The following is a 25,374-nucleotide window of genomic DNA, read 5'->3' on the forward strand; positions in this document are numbered from 1 at the left end:
ACATTATTCAAAAATAAATTTTGCCACCAACTAAAACGTAACGTTTGTACGTTTTCTTTATTAAAACATCTTTTTCCTCACTTTATAGGGTATTATCCTTAACATAAGGAGCCCATAGACAAATTAAAATTTCAGAAAAAACAGTTTTTTTCTGAACAACAATTAATATACACCTTTCTTAATACAATAGAGAATTCATAAAACATACATCAATACAAAAAAACTATTGCAGTATACATGAACAACAAATGTCACAAAATAAATACATATAACTTGATTAAAAAAACAGACAAAAAACCCCTTCTATTCAGTGGAACAATAGATGTTAGTCCCAGATAGTCCGATCCAATAGCCTTATTGTAATATGTATGAGCATTCCAATGTCCAAGATTGGCGTATTTATGGAAACCACTCGGCTTTACTTGGATTCTAAAAAACAAAGTGTGTCGACGCGTTTCGGTGTTTTAGCCTTGGATATGGTTACACCTTCCTCAGGACAAAAATAATTGGGGTCATCATCACCAAGTTTGGTGGAATCCTTCTTTATATTAGATTTCGTGTTATCAGGATCCTTAATAGGGGAATGTATCCTATTGTGTCCAAATAAGAGCTCATCAATCATTCATCTCATTGGTTGTAATTAAAACAAAGTCTTTGCGTGCGCTTTTATATTCTACTTGATTGTTTTATTTGCAATTCTCATATGTTTTAGCTGCTTCCCTCAAAGCTTCATTATGTTAATGCGAATTTTGGTACAGGATTCCGCAATCCTTATGTGTGTCGGTTTCACCACGGTGTCACCTTGGGTATTCACTTTCAGATTGGTCAACAAGGTTCTTTAAACTGGATATGTTCTTCTAGTGCTCCACCTCGTACTTCACCGCGGTTCCGGACCCACGGTGAAGTACGAGGTGGAGCACTAGAAGAACATATCCAGTTTAAAGGACCTTGTTGACCAATCTGAAAGTGAATACCCAAGGTGACACCGTGGTGAAACCGACAGACATAAGGATTGCAGAATCCTGTACCAAAATTCGCATTAACATAATGAAGCTTTGAGGGAAGCAGCTCAAACGTATGAGAATTGCAAATAAAACGATCAAGTAGAATATAAAAGCGCACACAAAGACTTTGTTTTAATTACAACCAATGAGATGAATGATTGATGAGCTCTTATTTGGACACAATAGGATACATTCCCCTATTAAGGATCCTGATAACACGAAATCTAATATAAAGAAGGATTCCACTAAACTTGGTGATGATGACCCCAATTATTTTTGTCCTGAGGAAGGTATAACCATATCCAAGGCTAAAACACCGAAACGCGTCAACGCACTTTGTTTTTTAGAATCCAAGTAAAGCCGAGTGGTTTCCATAAATACGCCAATCTTGGACATTGGAATGCTCATACATATTACAATAAGGCTATTGGATCTGATTATCTGGGATTAACATGTATTGTTCCACTGAATAGAAGGGGGTTTTTGTCTGTTTTTTAATCAAGTTATATGTATTTATTTTGTGACATTTGTTGTTCATGTATACTGCAATAGTTTTTTTGTATTGATGTATGTTTTATGAATTCTCTATTGTATTAAGAAAGGTGTATATTAATTGTTGTTCAGAAAAAAACAGTTTTTTCTGAAATTTTAATTTGTCTATGGGCTCCTTTTGTTAAGGATAATACCCTATCAAGTGAGGAAAAAGATTTATTAATAAAGAAAACGTACAAACATTACATCTTAGTTGGTGGCAAAATGTATTTTTGAATAATGTGCTTATGTTATAGTTAAATGTTATTTAGAATACAAAATTATTCTCCACAAAGTTAGCTAAGGGAAATTCACCTTTGACTTTGATTATATGATGAAAACAACACTGAAAGGATTACATTGTGTGATGTATGAAGTCATATGATGATGGAAACTTCATTGCTATGGGCATCTGTTATGCACAGTTCTGGCCATGTGAACCTTTATAGGTAATTTGAAACACAATAGATCTGATTTTGACTGTGGCTTACTTCTCATGTTTCAGAACCTCTGAAATGTTCAATATTATCTACCATAAGAGGGAGCTGAAGCTCTGTTGAAGAGAGTGCATTTAGGTCCAGCACAGTGACTTTGACACAGGAAAGCCAGGCTCTTCCAGAAGTTGGAAACTGTGAGTGTGCAACATCACGAATGGCACAGTATCGTATTTCCACTGGAAGCAGGAGGCCAGTGAGTGGGGTGAGGACCAAAGCAGGAAAGGGGTGAAAAACCTGCAAGAAAGGACATGTGGTTTCATTTCAGCTGTAGTGCCCTCATTTGAAAACCTCTTCACTGGCTCCGGTGCTCACAGATGAGATATTTGGCCTGACAACAAAGGATTCGCTTTTGAGAATATAAAGGCATTACCCTGGGTTTTCCCACTGACCCTAGCTGTCACAGGGATAACCAAGAACTATAACCTCATAGATGCTATTAAACATTCCTCCCCAGTGCTGCGCTGTCCATTGGAACTAGTGCTGAATGGACGTCCAATGGTCGTGCGCAGCACTGGGGAGGTAGTGCTGCCGTCGGCCAATGCACCGAGGCAGCACTTAAGGGGATAAAATAGAAGAGTGCTGGTCTTCGCCTCTTAACCAGTCTACATGAATGATCTGAAGGCCTAGATGAAAGAAGGTGGTGTAGGTTTAAGTTTAGGTACAGTATAACACAATTAGAAATTACAACATAATCAGTTGCAATAAAGACATGAAATGACCAGCTATGATGGTGTAAGTACACAAAACTTTAATATATCGATAAAGAAATACAGGTACAGTTATAAAAGTCAAATAGTAAAAAGCAAACACTAATTACCAAACAAGTTAAAGTAGTAGCACAATGAAAACCGTTCTAATCAGGGCCTGTTCATATAAACACTTGATACAATTCAAAATAAATAATAGATGATCGCAAACTGTGGAACAATTCTGAAATGAAAAACAAAAGTAGTATAATACAGTTACTGGAAACAATGGAAGGGTTTATACAATGTCCACAGAAATATACGGCTCATGACTGTAAATGTACTCTAAAATGGAAGACTACAATTCTCCTCCAAATTCTTTTTTATGGTTCACACATCTCTCTCGCTTATGATTCTGGTGATTGCATATATCAAAAACAACTTAAAAGAAAGCACCTTGGCAACTCAAACCATAATGTTACAGTAAACTTCTGAAAAAAAATAGTTTGTGAAAATGATGTACAGCATCATGGAAGATCAGTTTATCTCCTGGTTTGTAAATAGGTGATGTAATCTATTTAATTAGAGGATATAGTAAATTGGGTGCCCTAGAGGTTCTGGGCACTGGCATCAAACTCGGGGGACCAACCTCGTGGCTTAGCGGAGCAGACCATAGTCAGACCTAGGGAGGTCTGACTGTGTCTGCGTCTCTGCACACAATGTGATATTGTAGATGAGAATGTTAGGTCGTAGATTACATGAACAATACAAATTAGTAGTGCAAGACTCATCTCCTTGGTACTTGTAAGACGTTATTCCTCATGCAGCCTTCCTCCAGTCTCTGGTGAAGGGTAAGGAGGTCTTCTAGGCTGTAACAACATCTCTGGACTGTTTGGGCCGGTTGGTGACTTTTATATAGGTGAGACGCTGCATCAGGGCAGATCCAAAGGAAATTCAGCAGGGCCCTCTGCAACCTGGCAGCACTTAACTCCACATTCTGAAAACAGCACAACTGTTGGTTAAAGCAGCCCTTGACGATGATGTTCAATAAGCTGAACGGGAGCCTCAGCTTCTATTTCCAAACTCCTGGCAGCTGGGCAGTAACCCACTGCCATTCAGAGTAACTCAGTATTTTTCAGTTTAACAATCCAGGATAAACAGGCTGATGCAGAGTGGCTGTCCAGGGGGTTTCGGGGTAAAGGGACCCATTTTCCTCATTCTATAATACACCATGGTTATCATGTTCAGTGACAAGGTACAACCTACAGTGACCTGATGTGGCGGGAGACCTTGTGTATTCCCCTCAGTATTTCCTGCAGACAAAAGATCAAGAAAGGAAGAAGAGGCAACATGGCACCCAACATTATCCTCCATAGCCAGGACCAATCATTCATCTTGATTATTCCACTCTTACAAATATAACATCTCTATGGTCAGGTATGACCCTAATCACAGGGGCATCATTAGAGATCAGAAACTCTGTCTAGTGTGTGTCCACTACAATGTTCACAATTACTATTTTGAAATCATGACAAAGTTTGCAAGCATTTTCATCCATAAAAAATAAATAAACAAAAAAGGACCACATCTGCTCCAGCTATTACGCATATTTTAAATGTAAAGAGCAACGGGCATCCTCCCTGAATGTTCCTACTGAATCCCAAAAGCTATAAACGTGCTACCACCTAAGGCCTTTTTCAGAGAGGGACGAAGGGGAGGGAGCTGCCCCTACAAGGCTACAGGATGAAGATGAGGACATGGAGTGAAAGTCCAGTCTCAGAGAACAGCAAGTGTTGCCAAAAGCAAAAGACAGGGGAACAAGCTGAGACAAAGGGATAGTGTTGGGATTATACAACTGTACCTGGTTCAAGACTCTTTTCCTTACAGCAAGTAACAGGAAAGTCAAATCTTTGGAGGGTGAACTGATAGAGAATTTGAAGAGATGTAAAAACTGCTCTTGAATCCACAGTAGAGCCCTAATAATCAGGTACCGACATGCGTTGAAGGAAAGAGGAGAAGCACAACCTGGCATGAAGAAACTGGAGCGAATAGAAGAGTCGATCATCAGTAGGGTCTCTTGAAAACTCCCCTGCTGGGAGTTAGGATATTAACAGTTGTGCAGGTAACAATAAAATGTCACCCGAATTGCCAATATTCAGTAATACAATGTATATTTTTTATTTTATACGTTATGTAAAGGAGATCCCAGGACTGGAAGTTTGGAATATTTGCCGGAGCCATGCTTCCGTCCTGCCGAATGGAAAACTGATCTGCCCATGAAAAACAGAGTTGAACTATAAAACATCTACTTCTTCAGAGCACAATGATGGAAGATGCTTCACATCAGTAAATCCTATGTTTTGTTGCGCTCTAATCATTGTCAGGGGTAGAAGAATCCCTTGACATCAATTGACGGCCAGAAGAAAACCGTGGAATGTTAATGCAATAAGAAGAAGATCCTGGGGTGTTTCTGTGTGGGGAATGCAAGGAATTCTGCTGGTTTCACCCACCCCTTGTTTTCAATAATAACTTCTATCTGGAGAGGTGCTCGCTACCACAGTTTAGTCATTCCATAACTCTATCAATTATCATTATACTATTTAATAGTTCTCGATTTAACAACTTCAGAAGAACGTGCATCTTAGTCAGCCCTTCCAGGGTTGAAACCAGTTCAGCAGGTCACACAGATCCCAGGAGGAAGTGCTCGAGTCACTGACATCTCGCTTTAGAAAAGAGGCTCCCGTAAGCACCAACAGGGCATAAGCAGTATAAACAGTCACAGTTTACCTCAGTTATGCCTCCTAGAAGCCACTGTTGTCGCTAGCCAGCGGTGTTAGTGGTGCAAATTGATACCAACTACCATTGTTAACAATGTACCATTTACTCCAAAGGCACTCAAAACCTTGCACCAAATACTTCACAAACACACTACTGTTTGATCAGCTTTGTCTATCAGCAGTTGAAGTTCTGAAACTTTGAGCCATTCCTTACAGTGCTTATTTACAGCTTACACAGTCTAAACAAGGAGGCCCGGGGTGGACCAGCTACTTCAGACAGCAGTTAGGGCTTGCATCAATCAGCCATGATATATGGAAGGTTTTTGGCTTTTTGGGCTTACAGTGTTAGTCCTATGTATGTATGTATGTATGTATGTATGTATGTAATTGGTTTTGTATAGCGCATAAATCACCTATAGGTCTCATAGCGCTGCAGAGAGATCAGATAGAGAGGAAGAAGAGAGGTGTAGAACATCTTGGTCAGAATAGCCAAGGTTTTTCCTAAATGGTTTATGATTCGGATCACATCTGATGGATAGAGGAAGTGTGTTCCAGGTGGCGGGCCGAATTTGGAGAAACTTCTGTCTCCATTTCTGACTGTACGGACCTTAGGGATTTTTAAAAGGTGTTTATTGGATGATCTAAGAGTTCTCCCTGGACAGTAACCTCGGAGCTTTTGCATCAGGTACTGTGGACCTTGTCCATGCAAAGATTTGTGGACCAGGCAGCAGACTTTAAATTTAATACGTTTTCTGATTGGCAGCCAATGTAGTTTTTTCAGGCATGGGGCTGAAGGGGTGCAGGGTGGAAGATCAAGGGTCAGCCTGGCCGCCGCATTCTGAAGAGTCTGAAGCTTGGTTAAGGAGCTTTCATTAACATCCGCCAATAATGAATTACCATAATCCAAGCGACTGATGAGCCCCTGGACAAGGGGTTTGCGTGATGACAGCGGTATCCATTTGAAGACCTTTCTCTGAGGTCTAATGTCGCAGTAATTGCTATCTCGAGGTCCGTTGCCACTTTATTTAGATCTGAGCTTTCATTCACAAAGGGGGGCGAAAAGGAGCGCAGGAAGGTGTCTATATTTATTTTATTCCAAGCGCGGCTCATTTTGACCTCTTTTTGATGAGCAGATTTGGTTGACTTGATATTAATGGTAAATATAATTATTGAATGGCCAGACCATAGGACTGGGTGTAGTTCAGAGATATGGACTTTGTGAGAGTTAGTGCATAGCAGTTCTAGGGTGTGTCTAGCACGGTGGGTGGCCTCTGTGTCTAATAACATCAGGTCTAATGCATGGATACTGTTGATCAGTTCGATAGTGTTGGGGTCATTACGTAGTTCAGCATGGAAATTGCGACCCTCAAGTTCACTACAAAATATCTTTGAAAGCAAAGTGTAAACTTCTCAAGATTTTATGAGAGGGGTGACTTTGGCTACTTATTCATTTATTGTGGCAAAAAAACAATGTTTTGATATTCAGGTTGTCTCCTCTCTTAGGAGAACCATGACCAGTTTAGTCATGATTTTACAAACTGGCAATTTAAAATACATTACCACGCATGTATTTACAAAAAGCTGACCTTCGCATTACTAAATGATAAATCCCAAAAAAACTGACCCGTGACATCAAAAGTGAAAATGTGCAACTTCGAAGTAGATTTGCCCAAAATTTCTTATGAAGCAATTCTGCCGCGCGGTAAACAAGAAGCGAGTTTTCCAGCAACATATGTACTACTTTTTAACATGAGAAGCTCCTGGCAAAAGTGCCCAATACTAGGAAAAAGCAGATGCCACATTAAAGTACACTCCAGAAACACATGTTCAATCATCACTAAGTGAGGTATAATATCAAAGAATGTCACATGCTGTAATTACACTGCCCTTCGCATCACCACTTTTGTGCCTTTTACTAAACATTGCGTTTCAGAATTGTTACCACATTTCCAGGGCACAATTTTATTGAGATACCCATGTTGTTGAAAAATCCATTCAACAAGGAACTCCCACAAAACATTCAGACTTTTCTTGTATAATATTTGCACCTGGTGATATTTTTCTCAGCCTACTCGTGCCCACCCTAATAAATAGCCAGCATGTCACTTTACTCGTGCTTTTTTACACAGTCAGTCTGAGGCAGTGGGAGCAATTAGTTATTTTTAATTTAGCAGCAACACATTTTTGTAAATGTTCTTCAGTCCCTTCTTCATTTCGTGGTGAAAGATATTCTCTGCACATGGCTCTAAGTGTCAAAGGCACGAGGGCGTCCTCACTGAGCAAGGGGGCGTTGCTTATGCAAGTAGAGAACAGGATTCCAGTGTACATTTTAGGATATGAAGGTCCTTATGGTCCATGTTGAGCCAGAAGCCAAACCACTGCCTTCCCAGTTTCTTTATCATTGGGAAACAGTGAAGTTGAAAGAGTTTTTGGGTACTCCAAAGTGCCACCTTAGGCAGAGCCTTCCTCTACTTTGTAATGCAAATTACACTGCTCCAGGGCTAAGCAACCTTGAATGGACCCTAGAAAGGCTTACCAAGAAAATCAATAGAGTTTCGTCATTTCATAATAAAAGATGTTTTATTAAGTCCCTCACATCTCCAGCTTGACACGAAGACAAAAAGGGCCTACTCAATACTTTAGCACTCACTCACATGAAGAGATGAGATAACACTGCGAGCAGTCTTGACATTTTTTCTTTTCAGAAAGGTGAGCTTTTTTGTAGGTCTTGTGAGCAGGTCCAAGAAATCTTTGGTGTTGATTTGAACGTAAGTTCTCCTATGCTCAAGTCCTCTCTGAAAAGGCTTATGAAGGGTTCTTTGTTCAAAATAAGTTTGGCTAGAGACATTGCACTATGTCACCTAAATCCAAGCAATTGAGTGGTTTAGGAGAGTAATTTGAGGAATAAATCTCAGTTTTACCTAATTTGGAATTTGCCCCATGGGATAAGAAGATCGATTCTTTGGCTGAGATTGGATTTTCTCCCCATACGTGTCATTACTGGTATTTGGGATAAAATCCTAATAAAAGATAGAACATGTGAGTTGTGCCAATTACATATCCAAGATCTCAATCGTGTACTTTGTGTGTGTCCGGTGTTACAGAATGTTCACTGTAGTTTTTAAGGCCTCTGTTTATTAAATATAACATTCATTCTGCCTTGGAGGCTCGTAAATTTGTAAAGTCTCACTTGAATGAAATGTCCTGTAATAAGATTTATCAATTTGTTTAGATCTTTTTTGAACATTTATTAGTGTTGTTGGTGTATCGTTGGCATATTATTGTTCTACAATGTATGCTGTTGTTCGGAGGCTTGGGTGTTTCTACTTACAGGACTCCAGACTTTGTCCAGCAACATAAAAAGGTGAAAATAGAACATTTCTTTTCTAATCTATGTTGTATTATGTATGAATGTATCTTTAAGGTGCGTTAAAGAGCGATCAGAATGACTTGATGAACTGAGTTTAAATGGTGCTCTTTTTTACATGCAATATCCGTATATTTTAATCTGCAGTATGTATGACCCTTCTGGAAGGTTGCATTCATAAGATTGTAATAAACAATAGCTGCACATCCGGTGCTTAGACCCTAAAATTATACTATTAAATTGGTTTCAACCAACTAGCCTAGTTAATTTTCGTGTAAGGTATGGAGCAGAAAATTAGCCAATTGTATGAGAGTCAAATGTCATACGAGGACTGTTGTGTTTATTTTATTCGCTAACGTACATTACAAAAGATATGGCTTCTAGGAGCAGCATTACTATGCTCTGACTGGCCTGCAGTTTAAGGCCCTGAAGTGATCCAAGAAAATGATAAAACATATCACTACACTGATATTAATTACTTTCCAAATGTATATATGCAGATCAATTTCAAATTATAAGTATCCCGTATTCAAAAATTGTAATTAAAAAGTTCCCCAAATCATAATGGAAGTAAAATGTGATTTGCATGTGGATACAACATGTACAAAGAAATACAGGTTCCTGATATGTTCTGCTTCAGGCTAGTTCCGTCTTTATTTTTTTTTTTAATGTGCAGATGGAACAATTATAATTTTCTTAATCCATTCTATTTCACAGTGAACCGACTAAGCTGGCTCTGTTGCACTTTTACTCTAATTGGGGGTTAAGATGCAAGAACCTAGGAAAGACACTGACAGGCCCAGAACACAGGCTGCCGCCAAAACCTACATGCAATGTGAGACTGTCCACTATCATCTTTCTACCTGAACTCAGCGAAAGCATTCTCCCATGATCTGTTGAGGTGAGGAACAAACAATAGGGCATTTAGTCTGGCCTCCTCTATTAGAAAATCAGTTGTGAGTACTTCCCACTCAGTTCCTACAGAGACAAGTTCAGCATCAGGAACCAACGAAAGGCCCAACAATTCACTCTGAAAGTGGGGATCCAACAGGTTGTTAGCAGATCATTCTGTCATTACTAAATTATCCAACGGTAAGTTCTCCAGGAAGATGACACAGCAAGTGTTAGTACATTGAGAGAGGCATACTCCTTTGAAAGTTATGAGCAATTACTTTCTCTGCCCAAAAATAGCCTGCAAGGCAAAGCCAACTACCTCATGCACACAAAGTACTGGGTAAGCAGGAGACTTTTGACAGATTTTTCCAACCCACACTTGTATGAATAAGAAACGTAATTCGCACCCACTTGGTCAATTTGTAAAATGTATGCAATTGCTCTGGATTCCAATGATGATCTTATTTCATTCACACACACTTAGGCTATTCTAAGTAGTAGTAGTCACTTTTGTATTTCATATCGATATTGTCTAACCCCATCCAATTTATTATATTTTTTTGCTGCACCATGCAGTTTTAATACCCAATTGAAGTGCATTGGCTATCATGACTTATCCCAGTCTCTTGATTAGAGAAGCTCTGAGCTCTACCTGCATACATAGAGGGTATGCAGGTATTTTCACACCATTTAATGGTTCGTCACAAAGCATCTCCAATCATGACTGCACGTTTACCTATAGGCACGGAAAAATTCGACCTCCCACCCCTTGAAAACCAGACAAAAAAGCAAAGAAAAAAAAGCGAGGAAAGCTAGGTCTAAATTAAAAAGCAACCACAGGATTACAATCGACAACTTCTTCGCAAAACCTGTGTCCATCTCGCCAAAAGAATTAGGATCAGCGAACATCTCCTCAAACACCACCACTAATTCTTTAGCTGCCATAACTTCTCAAAGGAAAAAGTTTTGTCCAAAAAACCAAAATTGGGGACGCAGTCTGGTGGTCCAAACCAGACATCAATTGAAGATCTGAGCAAGTCCCATGATGCAATGATTGCTTGCACAAACCTAAGATCAGCCCCAACCCCCGCACTGGAAACAACATCAACGATGAAAAGTCATCACTCCTCCTCAAAAATTAGGCAGAAACCTGGACAAGGAAATCAAATAGCTCTTGGGGATGATTCATCAAAAAAAAAATCATTCACTAGAGCCACTACCAACGAGCACCAACCCAGCGCATGACGCATCGAAGTAGCGATCAAATTCTCGCTCAGGCAAAACACGACCTAACCCCCATAAAAATAATAAAAACTGGGATCGACCGAGAGTGCATAAAACAAAATCCAATGGTCCCAGCGGGAAGAATTCAATACAAAACTGGAACCAATGAATTACAAAGGATTAACTTTCAGATTATAATACCAAAAATCGGGCAAAATCATAACTGTACAGTTGGGTCAAACCCCGTTATGCAATTTAATGACAACTATACGCGACAAACCGCCCCATCTCCTGCCAGGGGTACTACTGACAAGGGCATCATAGGAATCGCGACTCAAAAAACAAAAAAATATTTTTCTGTAAAACAGTCTGATTACATAGTTTCATGCTCGCAAGACCTGTCAACTACTCCAATCGCAGAACTAGAACTCATCCTGACATTCACTCCCGAATATGACTCAAAGGGCCTGCACCATATCTTAAACAGAGGAAATTTGTTAAGACTATTCGGTCTTGTTCCCAATTGAGAGGAATTTCTTCGCAAGACCTAGTCTCAGTTGAGTTTGGTTCAAAAATTGATAATTCAAATATCGAAGTCTCTGTGACCACCTGGGCTTCCAAGGAGATAGCAGTAAAGATCTTCGAAAACAAAGGCCCATTTGAACACTGGGGCATAACCATCATGCAACATATGCGCCCGAGATACCCTTTCCCGCTTGTAAAAAGCATACAGAAAAAACAGAGAGAAGCCACCTAACTGCAGGCAAATCTCATGTCTCCAGGGTGCCCGTTCGGCCACAGTAGTCCCAGAAGTTGGTGGACTCGACTCACATCTAACGCATCCTCGCATTGGCAGGTCCCCCACACAGGACTGGTCATGGATCCCGTTAACCCTAAACCAAAAGTATTCCTAAAAAAGAAGAACTACCTCAATGCACACGGTGCAAATTTACATCTAAGGATAGGGTTAATATGCCTAAAATAGGCATCTGCAGTTGGAATATCCACGGGTTTAGCAGTATGGACCAAGATAGTGAGGCACAACTTTTCTTCCATAAATATGATATCCTTTAATTACAAGAGACTTGGAACCTAGTACCCCCGCATTCCCGGCTTCACTGAGCACCATATCCTTGCCGAGAGAAAGTCCAAGTTTGGCCATTCTAGTGGCGGTCTATCCACATACATCTCGCAGAGATTAAATTGGGAGCCGGAATCACAGGACGTGGGATTAAACTGGGTTCAGGTAACCAATATCTTTATAAAACCTCGATTCCAACTGCTACTAATAAATATCTACATTCATCCTGATAAAACTAAAAATGAAAAAAGAGAAACTGGCCCTCCTCCTCACCCTCATAAAAACACTTCAGAAATCAAACTCTCAAAGTTTGTTGATACCATCACGCGACTTCAACTCTAATCTAAATTATGAAGACCTAAACACACATACCCCAAGGCAAAATTCCCGGGGAAAGCTTAACCCATCAATCTTAAAGAAACTGTCAACGCTGGGTTTAACAATTTTAAAACCCGCAACAACAGGTGCAATCTTAGCACCACCAACGTACTTGAGTGGCAAGTCATCATCAACCATTGACTTTACTTTAATTAGTAATAGCCTGCTTGACTTAGTAGCATACTATGAAATCTCAATACGATCTGAAAGCAATCACTTTCCATAAATTACTTGGATCAACCTAGGGGTGTTGGAGTCTGCCCAGTTGACTGTCCTCTCAGATCAGCCAGAAAAGTTTAATTTACGAAAATTGCGTTGGAGGGGCAGTGGAACGAAAGCCATCTACGAACCCACAAGCAATTTCTTTTCTCAATATGAAAATGATCAAAACGAAGACTTGGTTTCAACCTGGATAAACTTGTTAGAAAAATTGTCTCTCAAACACTCGGTCCCAACTGCGCCGTATCAAGGCCCACTAGTCCCACGGGAACCCTGGTTTAATACCAAACTAAGGCAGGAAAAGAGAAAAATAGCCCAGGCACAACGGAGGGCACTAAGGAACAACATTCAGGCCTCCGCATCAAACCATCTTCTTGTTAAGAAAATGAGAAACAACTACCGCAAAATGTTGTGGAAAGCCAAGACAAATTATAAGGAAGAGATGTGGGCAAAACTGCTAGCAGCCAGCAAAAAGCGAAATTCAAGGGATTTCTGAGGCATCGTAAATAAACTAAACAATGCGGACCTAACATCTCAGGACCCAGGCATTAGTAAACAAAGCTGGGAATCACACGTAAAAAATCTCTATCGAAAAAAAAGGGAACTTTCAGTCTCAGAAAATCAGTATCGCTTTACCACAACAACAACATTAAGCTACTTGAAAGGACAGACAGACAACCTATCAACCCACCCTGACACAGAAAGGTTCAACAATCTGGGGATTGAGACGGAATTGTTTCCAGCGACAGAGTCAAAAGATGCATTAACCATCTCAAATCCGAAGGCGCTCCAGGTCCCAATGGCATCCCCAACGCAGTATACAAACATAACGCTGAGTTTTGGGCACTTCATCTTTGTGCCTTGTTTAACCAAGTCTTTGCCTGAAAAAAGCAACCACCATCGTGGAATGGTAACATCATCCACCCAATCTTCATGAAGGGTGACAGGAGATCCCCACTGAATTACCGGTTGATATCATTAATCGATGTGGAAGCTAAATTATATGCTTCATGTATTTTGGAGGAGATCCAGGAATGACTAGACACCAACAACCTAATTCCAAGTTATCAGACTGGCTTCAGAAAAGGGACAGGGACTATAACCAATCTCGCAGCCCTAGCCCTCTTGATGGAAAGAGCCAAAACGAATAACAAACGGTTATATGGCTCCTTCATTGACATTAGAGCGGCTTTTGACCGAGTCAGTAGGGGGAGGCTTTGGGAAAAACTCAATGAGCGGGGGCTGCAAAAAAATGTCCTCCGCGCTGTCATGCTCCTTTACTCAGATACCTGGGCAAGGGTCAAACAAGGGCACGGTACAAGCCTTACGTCCAAAATTCCAATGGAGGACGGACTGAAACAGGGCTGTGTCCTGGCCCCATGTTTATTTAACCTATACCTGGCCGACCTAGGAAAAAAACTCAGCCAAATAGTAATTCACGCTCCGAAGCTTGTTAACACCCCAATGCCAATCATCCAGTTTGCTGATGACATTGTTCTTTTAAGTGGAACCCCAATTGGTCTGCAAAGGCTGATAAATGCCCTATATCTCTATCTGAACGAATAACATCTGGAATTGAATAAAGAAAAGACAAAAGTAATAAGTCTTATAGAGCGAAAGCCCATTAAATTCAGATGGACATTTAACCATCTAGCCATTGGGGTACAGCCACACTACTGGTATTTGGGGGTCACCCTAGGCAATGACAACTCAAAAAAAGAACACTCTGCGGTGTTAAAAGCTAAATCCCAGACGCTAATTTTCGGATACAGGCGACTCCTCCAAAAACTGGGTGGTCCAAACTACACCCGTCTTTTAAAAGTAATGGCCGCTCAGATTTTACCTACATTATCGTATGGTCTTGTTACATGGCTTGGAGGGGAGGCTGGTTTATTAAACACCTTACAAACTAAAATCTACAAAGTTGTATTCAAATTACCAAAATGTGCCTCGCCAGCCCAGGTGCGATTAGAATTTGGTCTTCAAAATCAAATCTATAGGTCTAAGTCAAGGTTTGTTAAATTCTGCCACAAACTCCGCGCAGCTGATCCAGACTCATTAAACCATCTCTGTTGACAGGAAATCAATCTCGACTCTACCCAGCCCTGGGCCACCCATCTGCAGACTTGCCTTTCAGACCTTGGTTTGCTCGAAGCATGGAGCAAACAAATTGATCAGGCTAGTTTCTGCAAAACTGCAAATTCAAATGCCAAAATAAAGTCATTATTGGAAGACAAACAAACATTGACCCATCGACGCCATGCCTGGACAGCCATTTCTTCCTATTCACGTCAACAACCCCAGGCATACTTGGCAACTCATTTCAGCCAACACTTAAAAAAGATCCTTATTGATTTCCGTATGGGCCTTCACGAATCCAAGGATCTAAGTCCCTCTTGGAAACCCCACGACACTTGCTCAAAATGCAGACTCTGTGGTTACCAAAACAAATCTTTAATTCATTTGTTTTGTGTGTGCTGGGCCCTCATGGCAGCTAGAAGAATTTTTTTACGGGATATCCTAATCAAATTGAACATAAGAACATATCGCCAAGCGGTTATAATCTGGTTGGGAGGATCATCACCAATTCTGACTTGCAGGGGTCTTAAATTTATGTTAGAGACTGGGAAACAGCTGCAGGTCCGTGTATGATCTTTTAAAGCATTGCCTGAGGGTCACTTTTCATGTATTATCCCCCATGCTCATTCCATAAATCTCTACGTTGTTAGTGGGGAGGTCCGTCGTAGAGTTTAAGTTTTAACTGTTTTTAACTTGGATATCAATTGTCGCTTTTAATCTTTTATGCAAATTGTATTGTGGACATTTGCTAATTGTATTTTTTTCTAATTGTAAGGATTTGTATTGATTCAACAATAAAATATTCTGATTATGATTCGGATTCGGATTCTGACATACATAGAGGGTGATTATGTTTACACTGATGCTAATGTGTGCATGAGATTTAGTGGCAATCTTATGTTGTCTACGTGTTCGTATAACAGAGCACAAAGCTAAATCTATCTCCCAAAAAATGAGAGAGAATTTTGTGACAGCACATTTGTCAACACAGTGTAGTGACCAATTAGAATCCCCAAATGCCAAAAGCATTAAGGAAATGAAATTATAAAACGCACCCTTCTATACCCTCAACCCCCAACATATCAAAGCAAGCATTTGCAATGCAATGGGTCTCGCATTTCGAGAGTTTAAGCTATTGGCATTGTAAATGACAATGCCAATTAATTTATTTGTTTTGATAATTAACACATAAATAAAAGGCATTGTCGTTCACAATGCAAATAACTCAAACTCTTGTAAATGCGAGACCTTTTTCACTTCAAAGACGCGGCCGCCATTGTTCAGGGCGGCTTGTAAAGTGAAAGCATGCATGGCGCTTTGAATGTTGCAGGAAAGCATGTTGTGCCTGCAATAGGAGAAACTCATTAAAGAAAATAGTGCTTACAGACTAAATAAGACGTACTGTGTAACAACAGAATTGAAAGGAACAGCCCTTGTGACAGGTTACAAATGAAGACAAGGCGGTACCAAGTAGGGACTAACAAGCCTATTAACAAATCAGAAGCCAGCATTCACAAAAAGACAGTGACACAAGCCATTTCAAAATATGGCCAGAGAGTGAGCGGAGCTTCAAGTCCATTCTCTACTACAGCACGCCTCGCAGAGCAGCGCATGAACTGCCCACACTCGACCTAAACACAGTAACAATTAGAAAACAGTACTCAAACTTTTCAGTAATAATCAATGAAAATTTAAGAGAAGGAAGGACAAACAACACACCAAAAAAATGAAGTCAATCTGAAGTTGTATTGAGGGATAATTCCCCACCCTCTTCAAGCGCCTTGAGACCCTCCGGGTATGTTAGCGCGCTATATAAATCTTTTGACTTGAATATGTTCTTTTACATTTTATGGCGTTGAGATAACATTTGAAGGCTGAACAACTCATGTTCATGAACTGTGACAAACGGCACAAGTGATATAAAGAAAAAAGTATGAAAAAAGTGCCAAGTGTGAACGAGATATACACAGTGCCGTACAGATGAGTAAAAACTGGTCATTTAAAGAACATCCATCACTCGGTGCATAAATCTCCACACCGCTTGGGATTTAAATTTCCATTTCACATGGGGCGGAGAGAGTAGAGTCAGGAATATGACCAGCACATCGAGGTTTCAACCCAAAGAGGTGCGTGATTGTCTGGTAGGCGCAGCGGGTCTTCCTCGGGACAAAGAGAACCAAGGGCAGCCTGATTTGAAGAAGGAAAGAAACTGAGAAGCCTCAGTTCCCGAGCAGCGCCGGAGAGCTATAGAACTGTGCTGCTCCATTGATGTAATTCATTACCATCAAGGACCTCACTACAGTCATTTCTTTGAATCCAACCATCGGTGGATCATACTCTGAAGACCTTCTTTCCTTCTTCAAATCGCCTGAAGGAGGTCCAGGCTGATAGAATTGCCTGGGCTGCTTTGTGTTTTCAAAACGGCCCAGGGTGCAGGGCCTGTTGTGAAGTGTAAGGAGGCTGGTGGGATACTCTTTCCAACGGAGATCACTGAATAACAACAAGAAGGGGTACAAGCAGGGCTTTAAGGGGGGTCAGATCCTGTCGGTGCTCAATGCGGCAGTTCTCAATACCAGGTACTGAGAAGGGCCTGTCCCGGGCTCTCCATTGTTTCTTTTGCCCTCAGCATGAAACGTGACCTCGGCGAAGTACAACCCTTTGATTGAACATGGAGGAGGCAGTTACTGTAGGAGTAGTAGTACTTCATTCAGTTCTATAGGTGTCTCACTTTCCCAGGGCTGCCAAGACTTTCAGAGTGGAATGCACTCTCTAAGATACCTATTAGGCATGAGAACTCTGCATAATGTGTTCAAACAGAAAGTGGAAATGTCTCCTCCATTCTCTAAAAGTAGCCTATTTTGTATGTAGAGTAAGAAAATAGGCAGCTGGTAGTCGTTAGATCAAAAACAGTGTCAGTTGTTTAAAAATACCAGTCTCCCCTCACCCCCAAACAAAAAAAGCCCTTTCAGACTTGCTAATCCTAATGGCACTAAACAAGTTTCTGCCTACATTTAAATATAATGTTGCTTGTAATTTTGTGAAAGAACTGTTTATGAACTTATGCAACACAGGATTTTAGTCCCCTCTGTTAGGCTACTTCCTTCGCTTCAGAGACCACGCCTCTTTACATGAGTCCTAGGAGCTTAGTGGCCATGCCCCTGTTGAGACCCCCACGTTTTCCATCTCACTTAAAGCACTGGGTAGAAGCGAGCGAAGATCGGCAACCCAATGCCTGCTCCTAGCAGCAGTAACTGGATTCGCCAGCCCGGATGGGATTCCCCCGCATGCATTTTGCATGAGCAGCTATACTTGCGAACATCCCAAGTAAGTAAGTGCGCGTTATCCCGCCAGAACCGGCTTCTGGGATGCCACGAGAATACACCTAAGCACACGCGCCGGGAATATCAAACAGACAGTGGCGGTATGCGCTCACTCCTTGAGCAGCACAACTGCAGGCTGCCTGCCTCGTTCAGCACCATGGACAGCTTCTTGGTGTGTTACGCCAGGAGTGAAGGGCACTGAGGCTGAACGGAGCGACGGCAGAAACTGTGCATGCGCTGTCCTCGGTGCTGGAGTGAACGGCTGCTGAGGGGCGGTTAGACCGCGAAGTGCCAACTGCCCTGCAGTGGAAGTGAAACATCGGGGGTTAGAGGCGAAGGTGTCACATGAATCGTGCAGAACACGAGGGCGTTTTCACCAAACTAGAACCCAAGCTTCTCACAGAAGGGTGCGAGGCCGCATGCTTACTGGCCATTACCCCCGTTGACACGATGCTGCTCTCCATGCGTGCGCACTATCACAACTGCCAAGCCACACTGTTACCCAGCATACTGGCATAATGTTACTATACATCCTGGTCGATGTTGTCATTTGCATTTTTCTACTTTCCATGCTAGCGCAGACTTACTATAAATGCGGGCACACTACTACTCTACATGCTTTCTCAATGTTACTATCTTATCAACAGTTACTATTCACGCTGGCCACGCTGCCACACTGCTTCTGACAATCCAGCACAAAGGTACTACATATTCAGGTCACTGCTGCTATCCATGCTGGCACGAAGACACTGCCTAAGCCGGCAGACAGCAACTATCTAAGCCAGGCGCGCAACACCCATTGGACTCACCGGGCTTCAGCCAAGCCCCCCCCCCCCCCCCCTCCCCCAGCGCCACCCCCACGAGGAGCTAATGCCCAATGATGACGCATGACACTCGCAAGAGTGTGTTAGGGTACAAATACCTAAAGGAGAAATCCCCCTACTTCATCGAATCCCAACCTGGTCATTTAGAGACATTTCTACTCCCTCTTTTTCCACCACCTTTTCCTCCTCTCTCACACATAGTTAGTTGCCCACTGGGGCCGTGACTCCGAACCATAGTACGGCTACGGACTTTGTAAGTCTGGGAAATGTTACCATTGGTGATATATCACATTGCAACAACAACGAGACTCGCGAAGCCGATGGCAAATGAAACTGAGCTCTGCGAGTCTAAGCCTGCAGAATCCACTACAGACTACCACCTATTGTGCGTTTCTATCCGTACAGCTTATTTGGTACACACAGCGTGATGAACTTTGATCCAAACAGCTCCGTGTAACAAACAAGACAAATTTAAAAGTCGGACTGGACTGGCCGGGGGACGTCTTCCAATAGGTATCCAGCATGTGTGCTATGGAGGAAAGACATGTGCCTCGACGAGGCCCTCTGCACACGTGCGGATGAACCTCCACGGTTGGCCACGCACCTGATCTTGCCGTGACACCTCCACATCCGATGGGCCGCGGCGATAGGCCCCCTGGAGGCCCACGTGATGCATTATTGATGACCCTGGAAAGAAGAAGCCACAGCGCGGCACGTTCCTGAAGCGTTCCTGAAAAGGAACCCAAGATGTTATTTTCCGGCCGGGTGGACGGAGTCCTAGGGAGCTGCGAGACCGTTTAGGCCGGATCGTATGACCGAGTGTGACTGACTGCGAAGGTCGCTTGGTGATGGGGCCTCTTGTGATCCTGTGACACCCGGGCCGAGAGCAGCCATCATCAGCCTGCAGCTGGGAGTGCACAGCAGCTCACGCCTCACATGAACACCCGAGGCACTCTTCATCTGAAGACATGAAGGCCTGACGAGGACTGCACACTTTTCCGCCCTAGTCTGAACAGGGGCAGGTGGGAGCAACGATCATTAACAGACTGACCTCGAGAGCGCATCACAGCTCACGCCTCGTGTCTCGAAGGTACAACTCACGTTAAACACCATTGCACTCGTCATCTGAAGTAATGGAGGCCTCACGTCTAGAGAGTCCACGACATCTCGCCGCCCCTCATGTGAAACACCAAAACAATCTCTGTGTAAAGTAAAAGAAGCATGCAGCCCTGCCTGCCTTGCACTGCTGCTACCCCAGCCCTTGCCTCAACCCGAACTAGCTGTACAGATATAAGAATGGACGTATGGCTCAACAACGTGTTCATATGGAATATATAGCAAAGCACACGTAGATCAAAATAAGGTTTGCATCTGCCTTTGAAGATGTGGCGATTATCCTTTCGAATCACCAGCAGGTGCTGCAGTTCGTTGTGCCAAAGCATGCATTACACAGCCCTCTGCTGTCACCATGTCCCTTCTCTTGCCCTTGGCGTGTGCAGCGCACGCAAACTGACTTTCTTCTAACCACCGCGGTTAGGCCTCGCACTTTTGTTCTCACTACCTCGTCTTATGCTGCTGTAACTCTGGGATTCCCCAAGGACATGCATTCACTTTCGGGAAACATGGTACTGTCAGGTGAATAACGAGGAAAGGTTTGCACCCACAGCCGTGCGAAGCTTAGGATTCCAAGAAAGAGCGCTTATTTCATCGCCACGATCTTCAATGAGAAAGTGCAAGGTTAATTTGATCAAAACAAAACGGCCATGAATAAGTCAAAGATGCGCGATGTGGATACTCAAAAGTGTGGCAAAAGGTAAATTAGAGATGCATTTTGGGTGCACATATTCATGTCACAATTAACACACAAACAATCACTTATCAAGGAAAATTGTACCCAACAAATCCCACAGTGAAGACACCACACTTGTGAGGGGAAAGCTGCGCGCCCTGGGGATATGTTTGGGCGCAGAGTTTTATTGCCATCAACGCAGCATCCCACGGGTCTGGCAGTGGGGTTATAAGCAGCTTGCCGAAATCACCTTCTGCATAAAAACTGTTACGCATGGTCGCATCCTTACCAATAGAGCAAATCAGGCCAAGTCATTGATTCCGAAACAAACCGTTATTCCACCGCGCGTTATGCTTCGTGAGTTTTGTGAAACACTGTCGGAATCGTGAAGAGAAATATTCACAAAGAGGTCACTGGTCACTTTACCTGGATTTCTCTTGCGTGGTATACAATTACGAGCCCAAGGAGGATCAACGTGGAGAGGCTAATAAGGCATTTTAGGGCTAACGAGTACAGCGACCCCTGCAAGAGAAAACAGCAGGTCAGTGTCAGATAAAAGGGAGCGACAGCGTCGCGCATCACAAGCCAGCACCGCGGACAGCAGCTATCCCCCCCCCCCCCACACACACACACACCCCACCCGCGGCGTCTCTAATGGGAGCACATGGCGGGGAGCGCGGCCAGGTGCAACTGGAGGCATTCTGAGGGGTTACCCATTCAATGCAATGATACAATTTCGTATTGGTATTGCAACTGGTTCGCCTACTCTGAGAAGAAGGCTGTTGCCTAGATAGACACAGATTATTGGGTAACAGGGAGGCTCTACGCTTGATACAGACAGACGCAGGCTCTGTATTAAAAGGAACGGTGTTCTCTACACGGACCCACGTGCAAACTCTGACCCATCAGAAAGGGCCTTCCCTAGACAGACCCACTAAGAAAAAGCAACTACTCTGCCGCGTGAAATGCAGGCTCCGATTTAGAAGGAAGCTTCTGCTGAGGAAAATCCCAGATGCACACTATGGTCTAAAGGTCTTTCTGGTTAGACGAAAAGGCGCTGCCCACGAATAGGACATTAGCATTTAACGACACCCCATTAATTAGCCACGAGCTAGGGGCTAGAATAAAATCAGACTTCCCTTTGAGCGGTGCCTGGTTTACTAGATCTAGAGAGGGTCGTGGCTAATTTCTAAGTTGTAGTACAACTAAGGCCACCTCGGAGTTTACTTCATGGCACTGACCCCCGGATACAGTTTCAGGGATCGGACTTACGCACTGCCATTCATACCCTCCCCACACAGAGCAGAAGGTTAGTTTTGAGTCGCCAACAAAAAGGCGCACGTGTTGTCGTTTTACAGCCGAGTCAAACTTTCAGCAAATAAAGTTTCAGCGAGGTAAAGGGAGATGTGAGGCTGATAACGTCAATAAGTTGCTGAACAATATTTTGCCTCCATAAGGAGAAGCCTGGCCGTTGTACACTGGGACTTCGGTAAAAGTTAAGGAGATGGACGGGGAGCGCGCGGTCATATCCGCAGGTCAGTGCCATGAAGTGGGCGAGAGCGCCACTCCCGGGCCCGGTCTTAGCGCTGCAGTGATTTCCTCGGAGTTGGGGCAGTACCTTGTTGTAGGCTCCCCAGGACAGCTCGGTCTCGATCACCATCACCACGATGCCGAACATGCCGAAGATGAGCGCGTAGTCGCTGAGCCTCTTGCGCTTCTCGAAGAGCGCCCGCCGGTGGCCCAACTTGTAGCCGATGTTCTGGTTCTTCTTCTTGCCGGACTTGCCGCCCCCTCCGCCCGCCACCCCGCCCGAGGAGCTGCCGTAGGGCGCCGCCACCGCCAGGTTGTTGGAGTTGTTCTGCTCGGGCTTGGACACGATCACCTCGGGCCCGGCGCAGAGGGGCTGCAGGGGCTGCGCCTCCGAGTCGAGCTCGTGCAGGTTCCTGCGCGAGGCGCTCAGCTGGCTGAGGGGCCGCAGCACGCCGCCGTTGTACCTGCAGCTGCTCATGGCTATGTCGGTGAAGGGGTTGCTCTCCCGGCGCTGCGGGCTCTGGCAGGTCGTGTGCCGGCCGCCCGCATGGCTGCCGTGGGAAGACCCGCAGGAGGAGGCCGGGGACGGGCTGCGGAAGCCGAGGGGTGAGGAAGTGCGGAAGAGCAGGGGCAGGCTGTCCCCCGCCCCCGCCGCCCCGCGCACGCAGCCGCCGCCGCCACTGGGGCACTGCGGGCAGGGGCCGTCCCGCCGCGGCTCGCTCTGCGGCCGCTCGTGCTGCAGCGCGCGCTGGGACTGCCGCGGCGTTCCCATGCCAGCGCTGTTAAAGCGACAGGCGCGGCGGGGGGAGCCGGCGCCGCAGCCTGCGCATTGCGTGGCCCAGGCGGCGGCGGGGAAGTCCACCCGGCGGCGCAGCGCGGACGGGGCCGCCTCGGCGCCCGTAGAATCCAGCCTGCGCGTCCGATTGGTCGGACGCACCAAAACAACGGGCATGACGTCACCCTAGAGTCGGAGCCTGCTTCGCGTGGAATACAGGACTGGGCGTGGTCAGTGGGATGTGGGCGCGGCTTGTTGACAGGTGGGCGGGGCTCTGGAGGGAGCCCAGCGGGGATGTGAGGGGATTCCTCAGAAGCCGCAGAGCACCGGAGGCGGCGTGTGGACGGCCCCGTCGCCGTCTCCGCCTGGGACAGCTGGAGCGCCTCGGTGACACTCACCGCGCAGCCGGGACCCGGGAGCGAGGCTTTGTCTGGACATTTCTACTGAAACCAGGATCCTCGGGCACCAGACCCGTCCCTTCTGCGCTGAGGCGAGACTCAAGGTCAACAGCACATGCCGGTGCCAGCCGGTCCCATGGGCTCCTGCAGCGCCCGTTCGCACACTGCATTTATTCTATTTTTATTATGCCATTGTGCAGGCTCTTCCATCTAGGACAGAGCTAAGCCGCGAGTTATGTATGAAGGCTAGACTACTTGTCACATGAAGGTGCTGTGAGATGCTTCAGTGGACGCCCTGAGGCCCCTGCGCCCTCTCTGCGGGGAATTCCGAGGAGAATAAAGGGTAGATTCGCGCTGGATGTGGTTGTGGAGTTTCCTTTATCCTACTACAACAGAGGGATTTATGCCACAAGGTTTGTCAGGCGCTAGCCCAGCATATTTCCGCTACATGGCAGGGGCTTCTGGGCAGAAGGGCGCCTCACACTCCTGATGTAGAATGTGAAGGCCCTACTCAGAGGGGACGCAGAGGTTGTCACAAGGACGTGCTCTTGGATGTGGGTGTGTGTTGGGGTGGGGGGTACAGGCAGTGAGGGGCGGCAGATTGTATGGATGCCCTCGCAGTCCGTTTTCTTGGAATCCTCTCACGTCCTTCTGTTGACCGTCTCCGACTTCAAGAGCAGCTCCTGCAAAAGACACAACACGGTCATTTGTGGTTGTCAACTGCAGACACATAAAACACAACAACTTCACTCTGTGTAAAAAGTGACTTTCACAAGAAGTGCTTCCACACCTGTCGCGCACTGCTGCATTCTTGGTCATCTTTCAGTTTATGTGATCACTACAAACAAATGGCGTAAATACATACACTGTTATGTTAAATAACATTTTATGTTTTCCTTCTTAGAAAAAAGGAGAGGCTCGATAAACGACGCCTCCATTTTGTTGCTTGACTTCAGAAGTCAGTGCGGTGAGAGCAGAAGAAACGGGGCAGAAATGAGCAAAACGATTGTCATTTTATGGAGAGTCCCTCTAATGGATTAGAGCGTCTCAATTGAAACGAGATCCTCCAGCTTTCATTAAAGTAATTGGATTGTTGACCCAGATCCAATTTCCTGACACTCTAGCCCGCGCCGCCCTTAATGTTACTCAAACGCTCTGTCTATTTTTTCCAGTGACTTCCAGTTAATAATTTATTTTAGCAGATAATTTTAAAAGGGCAGCGTTTGAAAGGGCAGTTCCTTCCAGGGAAGGCCTCGCAGAGCCGGTTTTCGGATTCGCATTCTAGTGACTTTGTAGACTAGTTTGTTGTGGCCCTTCCTTTTGATTTTTCCTCTTGGTTAACACCCACGACTGTTTACTCCGCCAACTCAACAGCAAGAGGTGCTGTACATTCCACTGTAAATCTGACACAGGTTACACATACTCTAGCGCACGCACACCTCTCTCTCTCTCACGTGTTCTCAGGAGAGGGACAATAATCGCCACACGTTTTCTTTCATTCTCGCTCCTTCTCGCCGCCCTTTGTAATCTGGGTTTACGCACGCATTGTGCTCAGTAATTTAGTTTTGATCCAGTTGAAACATTAATCACCAGGGACATCGTTTTATTAACACGAGGGGTCGTGCTGATCGGCAAAATGCGCTCCTGCGTGCACCCCGATGTTCTTTGAATCACAGCCTCTTCCTACATTTTATACGGATACTTTAGGAGTAGTACCTTCATTATCACTCTTCATAAACATCACGTACCCGCTTCACACCTTTGATGGCTTCATCTCAGCATCACCGGCTAATCTGTAAAACAAGAAAGAACCAGCCAGTTAACCCCTCAATACAGATGCGGAATGAAGATGCGCTCCACATGCACAGAGGTGTTTAAAATCCCCGCAAATTATTCATCGTAGAACTACGGCGCCCCCTTGTACTACAGACCACCATATTATGTATTTTAATTAACTAATAGTTTTATGCACATGGAATCTAACAAATATGAATGCCAGTC

The 25,374-nt window shown here is 44.3% G+C and overlaps 1 protein-coding gene across 1 annotated transcript in view; it reads right to left on the reverse strand.

The window, feature by feature from the left end:
- Positions 1-23,152, reverse strand: part of KCNN2 (potassium calcium-activated channel subfamily N member 2) — a 553,541-nt gene extending 530,389 nt beyond the window's left edge. The window contains exons 1-2 of the mRNA XM_086963017.1: positions 22,289-23,152; positions 21,097-21,192 (exon numbers count right to left, since the gene is read on the reverse strand). Of these exons, the coding sequence (XP_086819143.1) occupies positions 21,097-21,192; positions 22,289-23,152 (960 nt within the window). The remainder of the gene's footprint in view (positions 1-21,096; positions 21,193-22,288) is intronic.
- Between the last annotated feature and the right edge of the window lie 2,222 nt (positions 23,153-25,374).

Source organism: Lissotriton vulgaris, chromosome 3_1 (genome assembly GCF_964263255.1).
Source record: "Lissotriton vulgaris chromosome 3_1, aLisVul1.2, whole genome shotgun sequence".
Taxonomy (NCBI): domain Eukaryota; kingdom Metazoa; phylum Chordata; class Amphibia; order Caudata; family Salamandridae; genus Lissotriton; species Lissotriton vulgaris.